We start from the raw sequence: 7797 nt of genomic DNA, 5'->3' as shown, positions 1-7797 counted from the left end.
ACAGACCCTTCATTTCTTTGTAAGTGGGCAAACTTACAAAATCAGCAGGGGATCAAATAAATATTTCCCCCACTGTACTAACTGAAATTAGTTTAAGTCGAAGTACTAAAGTTACAAAAACTAAAACTGATGTAAAAATAAATGAAAGCTATTCATAAATATTTAAAAATAAAAAAATAAAAACTAATAAAAATGATAAAGCGAATAAAATTACTGAAACTTAAATTAAAACTCAAATATTAAAAATAAAAGCTAATTAATAATATTAATAAATACTATAGCAGTATATAAAAATATTCAGTGCATATAAACATTCACTGATAATATAATTATTATAAATAATAATAAAATACTACTAATATATTTATGATAATCATTTAAGTGAGCTGTTAGCTACTGTGACCAGATCTTGAGAACCAGATTAGTCAGATTTGTGAATGACTCGTTTAAACCAGTTTTATAAAGCAGACCAACTGATTCACTAAAAAGATTTGACTCAAACCATTATTTCACAAATCAAAGCTATTTCTCTCATAAACAATTGCAAGTAGGGCAAGGTTTTTCAGTGAATAATTTAATTTGTTGATCAAAAATTTGTATTTTTTATGTGTTTGAAAGGGTGCAAGGTTCAGTAAATTAACTAAATATTTTTGGCTAATTTGATTATAATTTTAGCTACCAACAAAGAGTATAGTATTCTCTGCTCTACTCTGCATAATTCAGCAGATTGAGTCTGACTCTGAGCCTTGTTATGCGGCAGCTACAGTTAATTAAAGTTTTATAAGCTCGTACTGTATTAGAAAAATAATTCAGTGGTGGATTTGGTATGTGAGCAAACAGTTCAAACCAGTCTGTGCTGGAATACGCTGACTAGCTCGTGGCTCAGTATTGAGCAAACATCTGGGGTTTTAATGTGCTGGATGAGCAGGGAGTGTGTATGTGTGAGACTCACGTAGAGGGCTGTTCAGTAGGGGTGGGTTCTGGCGTGAGTGGGGTTTCTGTTGACGCCTGTGTGACGTTTTCTGTCCCAGTGGAAACGTTTCCTGAGCGAGATGAGAGAAAGAACAGATTTTGACAGTGAGAAAATGAAAAGGAGGATATGAACATTGGTTTCCATACTGCCCTTCCTCAACACAAAGAGGGCTATTGTTCAGAGAAAAGCACCCAAGATTAAACATACAAACACAAATGTGTCCTTAACTAGCAACAGGTGATGATCTCTGAGAGCTTGAAATTACATAATGCTTGGCATGGTTTAAACTTACCCAGAACAAGGACATCTAAAAAAACAGCTTTGGAATAGCAGTCATTATGCCACAATGGTATTTTCTGAATTCTTGTCACATACGGAGTCAATCCTTATGACTGTGAAGATTACATTATCTAGAAAATGTGTCAAGGCAGGCATATTCGGATTACCAACTGTGCATTTCTTCAATTGACTGTAGAAGCTGTGGTGGAACAACCTTTAAAAAGCTATTAAAATATCATGATAACTGGCCAAAAAGTGACTTCTGAATTGCCAAAATGTCCAAGAGGATGTTAGTCTAAAAAGACTAAAATAGCCAGTATGTTCACTCTCAGTGGGGAAGAATCAGTCCATTCATTTTATTGGTATAAATTTGGTCAGGTGATTAAATTTTGTGTTATTTGCTATCCATAATCAGTAGTATGTATACTGGTATTATATCAGCTATCGACCACCCTTTTTATCTAGATACAGTATTGGTATTGGCCATTAAAAAAAGAAATCATATCGGTCAACCACAATCTAACAGTAAAAAAAAAAAAAAAAAAACTAGTGTGCTTTCCTTTTACAAACTTATAAACTTTCAGCCATCCATTTGACTGCAATCTCTCAAGGGCCACAGTAAAAATATCTTGTTAAACAGTCTTTTCTCTTTTAGCCTCCTAGTCAGACTGTTTATGGTCATGATACAGAGAAGCAGGGTGTTTTTAAACTTCACTTCTGCTTTTAGGAAAGCCACATGCGTGTTTGAACAGCATTTTGTAGCAGCTCTCTCTGGGCCTGCGCGCGCACACACACACACACACCCTGGGAGAGTTTGATGCTGGCAAGCGCAGCTACAGAACCCATCAAAGACGTGCTTTCACTGCCAGGCCTCACAGTTCCAGCACTGTTGGCATGGTGACAGCCCTCACTAGTCACAAACAGCTGCCAAGCAAAGAGGAGCAAATAAGTGGAGTAATTTCTTAGTACAGACTCAGGACAGGGTGATTTTAATATACAAGCGCAAGGCAGAGGTCAGGTCCATACCTTCCATTTCAGCTCCGTCCTCTAGCTCCGGATTCCCTCCTAGCACATTTGCTGCAATGTTGTTTACCATGTTCAGGATGGCATCTAGAAAGAAAAAACAATCCAGAGGAAAATATTAAAAATACAACATTTATATGCATGGAACTGGGGTAAATGTCACACAGTGCCAACACACAGGCTGAATTGTTTTCTGCACTTCAGCCAAGCAAATACAATGATCTTAAAATATAATGATCATTGCCCAAAAGTGATTAACTTTTGAATTATTGAAGTATGCTGCCAGTCTGCCAGTATGCTTATTGCGTGGTAGAACTAGTAAAACAATTTATTCTTTTAGTATGAATATCAATTAGTTAGTTGTTATAATTTTGTCTTATTTATTATCATCATTAAATCGTGTTATGTATACTGGCATTAATAGCATTCTATTGGCTACACAAGTACATGCATTTTTTTTTAGATTTAATATTTTCTAATAAAATAAAAGTGCTTCAACTTAAATTAAAAATATAAACATTTGAAATGTTGCACTATCAACTAACTTAAATAAAAAGTTGAGGTTATACTTTATTTTGATAGTCCACTTTAGACATTCTACTAACTATAAGTAACTTTATAACTACATGTCAACTACATGTCAACTAATTCTCATTAATTTGCAACTACATGTCTACTAACTTTCAGAGTAGACTGTAAGGTTAGGTTTAGTAGAATAAGTTGACATATACTTGCAAAGTCAATCCTTATGACTGTGAAGATTACATTATCTAGAAAATGTGTCAAGGCAGGCATATTCGGATTACCAACTGTGCATTTCTTCAATTGACTGTAGAAGCTGTGGTGGAACAACCTTTAAAAAGCTATTAAAATATCATGATAACTGGCCAAAAAGTGACTTCTGAATTGCCAAAATGTCCAAGAGGATGTTAGTCTAAAAAGACTAAAATAGCCAGTATGTTCACTCTCAGTGGGGAAGAATCAGTCCATTCATTTTATTGGTATAAATTTGGTCAGGTGATTAAATTTTGTGTTATTTGCTATCCATAATCAGTAGTATGTATACTGGTATTATATCAGCTATCGACCACCCTTTTTATCTAGATACAGTATTGGTATTGGCCATTAAAAAAAGAAATCATATCGGTCAACCACAATCTAACAGTAAAAAAAAAAAAAAAAAAACTAGTGTGCTTTCCTTTTACAAACTTATAAACTTTCAGCCATCCATTTGACTGCAATCTCTCAAGGGCCACAGTAAAAATATCTTGTTAAACAGTCTTTTCTCTTTTAGCCTCCTAGTCAGACTGTTTATGGTCATGATACAGAGAAGCAGGGTGTTTTTAAACTTCACTTCTGCTTTTAGGAAAGCCACATGCGTGTTTGAACAGCATTTTGTAGCAGCTCTCTCTGGGCCTGCGCGCACACACACACACACACACCCTGGGAGAGTTTGATGCTGGCAAGCGCAGCTACAGAACCCATCAAAGACGTGCTTTCACTGCCAGGCCTCACAGTTCCAGCACTGTTGGCATGGTGACAGCCCTCACTAGTCACAAACAGCTGCCAAGCAAAGAGGAGCAAATAAGTGGAGTAATTTCTTAGTACAGACTCAGGACAGGGTGATTTTAATATACAAGCGCAAGGCAGAGGTCAGGTCCATACCTTCCATTTCAGCTCCGTCCTCTAGCTCCGGATTCCCTCCTAGCACATTTGCTGCAATGTTGTTTACCATGTTCAGGATGGCATCTAGAAAGAAAAAACAATCCAGAGGAAAATATTAAAAATACAACATTTATATGCATGGAACTGGGGTAAATGTCACACAGTGCCAACACACAGGCTGAATTGTTTTCTGCACTTCAGCCAAGCAAATACAATGATCTTAAAATATAATGATCATTGCCCAAAAGTGATTAACTTTTGAATTATTGAAGTATGCTGCCAGTCTGCCAGTATGCTTATTGCGTGGTAGAACTAGTAAAACAATTTATTCTTTTAGTATGAATATCAATTAGTTAGTTGTTATAATTTTGTCTTATTTATTATCATCATTAAATCGTGTTATGTATACTGGCATTAATAGCATTCTATTGGCTACACAAGTACATGCATTTTTTTTTAGATTTAATATTTTCTAATAAAATAAAAGTGCTTCAACTTAAATTAAAAATATAAACATTTGAAATGTTGCACTATCAACTAACTTAAATAAAAAGTTGAGGTTATACTTTATTTTGATAGTCCACTTTAGACATTCTACTAACTATAAGTAACTTTATAACTACATGTCAACTACATGTCAACTAATTCTCATTAATTTGCAACTACATGTCTACTAACTTTCAGAGTAGACTGTAAGGTTAGGTTTAGTAGAATAAGTTGACATATACTTGCAAAGTTTCTCATAGTCAGTATGCTGTGGACCCATCAAAATAAAGTGTCAGAAGATATTAAGCAGACAGTCTACTAATACTCTAATGACTGCTAGTTGACATGTAGTTGCAAAGTTACTTACTGTTAGTAGAATGTCTAAAGTGGACTATCGAAATAAAGTGTTACCAAAGTTGATCTAATATTTATATTTTATTATAGCTTTATTTCATTTAATGAAAACAATTTTTAATAGTTTTAGTAAACAATAACAACACAGATGTATTATTGTCCTATTAAATATACATTTAAACAGGTTTCATTTACATACTGCTCCAAGCTTAGCCAATCAACTAGGAAAAGGATTTATCAAGAGTGTGTGTGATTGGCAGAATGTGTTTGATGAGTAAATTTTGACAACCTTTCTAATGGATATTCAAAACACGTTTTAAAAGGAACTGAGGCGGAGGGCACATCACTTCCTTGAATTCTACAGTTAGTACATTTTTACAAAAGATTGCCACGGTACCTTTGAGCAAACTGGAATCTAATCAACTGGGATTGCCGTGAGCAAAGTGGATCTGTGCAATGTGCAACTAACGGGGTTCATCCTAATTATAAAGTGCCAATGCCTTTAACCACTTCTGTTCATAGTTTAGCTAGTGTAACCTGTAGATTGAAATCAACCTGTAGATGAAATCAAAAGCACAGGCAGAATATGGAGGAACATGACATACTTGTGGCAGAGCCCAGCAGATTCTTTGATGTCTTGTCCTCTGATGGCAGGTAGCCGGGTGGGTAATCTGTAAAAAAGACGTCTGGAATTAAGACAACAGCATTAGCCAATGGACAAGCAGAACAACTGGCAAACGGAAAACGACAAATAAATAAAGTCTCCTGTCTAAATTAAATAATAAAATTCTGCCATACAGTAAATTAATACTGTACTGCAATACGTTTTAAGCTTTCTGTGAGCAATCGTTTAGAGTGATCATCTCACCATAGTCTTCATCCAGATACTCGGCTCTCTCTGAGGTGTACTGAGAGTCAGCTATCTCATCATACTCCTCCACCATACTGGTGCCAAACACCCTGATATACACAAAGATACACACGAGCAACACATAGATTAGATACTTGCAAATATAAGAGTAAGGAAACATGCAGAAAGAGGATAAGGATTAAAAATCTGCATGGGAGTCGTAAACCCCTTGTTTGTAAAAATGACAATGTGTTCCTGTATTATCGTAAAGAAGGCACAGCCCCCGTACAGATAAAGAGACGGTCAGGCTTCAGAACGAGAAATATTAATGTAAAGCCCACTGTGATCCATCAGGATAACTTATCTCTGCCTTCTACAAAACAACTCTAATCACTCTGCCCTTTGCCCAGGTTAGCGGGGGTCTTTAAAAACATGTTTTATAGCCCCCTTCAATCCTCAAGGGCCACGTAAGGAGAACTAACTGCAGTGGAAGAAAAATAACAACAGATATCCAGTGAAATGAGCTGTCTCAGAGATCAGAGGGAAGTAGGAATTTGGAATAAATGTTACACTGTAGATTTGCACTAACTCACAAGGGTTGCCACATGATGCCTTATAATACAATTTGTATCATGTGGCTTGTAAAACAACAGAATGATCAGAAAGTAGCTTCTTGTGATTTGGACCTGATAAGGTCAGTACTGAAAAGCTAACAAAATGAATGGAAATTTTCTCATCTCTATCTGGCCGTAGTGTTTTGCTAGCCCCTTTATGGGCCTCCAACCAAGATTAAATCTCCTGCCAATGCAAACGGGCCTGAGAGGAGCCTGAGGCAGGATAGAGATCAACTCAATTCGAGAACTTTGCCTTTTGAAACTTTTATAAAGCCATGTGTCCTTTCTCAAAGTCAATGAAATTTAAAGGGCAATGAAAGTACAGGATTGTAAAATCAGAAGCGACTGGTTTCTCATTACAACATAACACTGCTGCGGAGTATGCTTTGGTTAAACAAATGCTTTGACTCTTTATCAGTTTTTTTTTATATATTTGTATAACCATTTTTGTGCAGTTTTTAATATTTGTCTCTCAAAACAAAGGGGAAAAAAATACTTCATATCATGACACATACCAAAATATTCTCCTCACAGCATGCATTAGACCAAACACACACTTTACGCAAGTATATAAACGCCTGTAGTACACACACTACCATTCAAACATTTGGGGTCATTACAACTTCTTGTTGAAAGAAACAAATAATTTTATTAGAAGTAAAGACATTTATGATGATGCAGATTTCTACTTTAAATAAATGCTGTTCTTTAAACTTTCAATGCATCAAAAAATTAAAATGTATCATGGTTTACACAAAACTATTAGGCAGCAAAATGTTTTCATCATTGATAAAACTAAAAAAATGTTTCTTGAGCACCAAATCATCATATTATAATGATTTATTAAGGATCATGTGACACTGAAGACTGGAATAATGACTGCTAATAAAATTCAGCTTTACCATCACAATAATAATTTACCTTTTAAAATATATTCAAATAGAAAACAGTTATTTTAAATTCCAATAATATTTCACAATATTACCGTTTTACTGTATTTTTTATCAAATAAATGCAGAGCGTATAAGAGCTAACAGTGACTATAAAAGACTTCTAAATCATTTAAAAACTCATAAAAAACTTATTGACCCCATACTTTTAAAAGGTAGTGTACTTGTACATACTGTAGAACCTCAAATGATTATTAATTTATCCTTTAATATCTGTGCTATTACACACAAGGTGTTCATCAGCTAGTGAGCTATATAAATGTTGACAACAGAAGCAGACCTATTTGGGCTAATACACATTATAGCGCTCCTTGTGATCATACTGAGTATGCAACACACACCTGCACTGCACTATAAATAGTTTCTAACACACTTCGAACGCAATGACATCAAGCTTATGTGTGTAGGGGCATTCACATACTTGCGTAAAGTGGCTTTCAGTCATGTTATATAGGTTATATACACAGTACTGGAATTGTGCATTCAAGTCATATTAATTAAACACACCTGATCAGGCTGAGTGGACAGTAGTGTTCAGAACCAAAGTGGGAGAGCAGCTCAACCTACCAAAAAAAAAAAAAAAAAAACAACTTAAAAAAAAAA

At 35.1% G+C, this 7797-nt stretch overlaps 1 protein-coding gene across 4 annotated transcripts in view; it reads right to left on the bottom strand.

The window, feature by feature from the left end:
* Positions 1-7797, bottom strand: part of LOC107697261 (SUN domain-containing ossification factor-like) — a 58954-nt gene that overhangs the window by 10432 nt on the left and 40725 nt on the right. For all 4 annotated transcript variants that reach the window (XM_016497980.1, XM_016497987.1, XM_016497995.1 and 1 more), the window contains 5 exons: positions 7702-7757; positions 5649-5740; positions 5386-5451; positions 3941-4024; positions 953-1043 (listed from right to left, as the gene is read on the bottom strand). In XM_016497980.1, the coding sequence (XP_016353466.1) occupies positions 953-1043; positions 3941-4024; positions 5386-5451; positions 5649-5740; positions 7702-7757 (389 nt within the window). The remainder of the gene's footprint in view (positions 1-952; positions 1044-3940; positions 4025-5385; positions 5452-5648; positions 5741-7701; positions 7758-7797) is intronic.

The sequence above is a fragment of the Sinocyclocheilus anshuiensis genome, unplaced genomic scaffold, assembly GCF_001515605.1.
Source record: "Sinocyclocheilus anshuiensis isolate Anshui unplaced genomic scaffold, SAMN03320099.WGS_v1.1 scaffold801, whole genome shotgun sequence".
NCBI lineage: Eukaryota > Metazoa > Chordata > Actinopteri > Cypriniformes > Cyprinidae > Sinocyclocheilus > Sinocyclocheilus anshuiensis.
The sequence above is the reverse complement of the archived record's forward strand: the minus strand, read 5'-3'. Positions and strand labels throughout refer to the sequence as shown.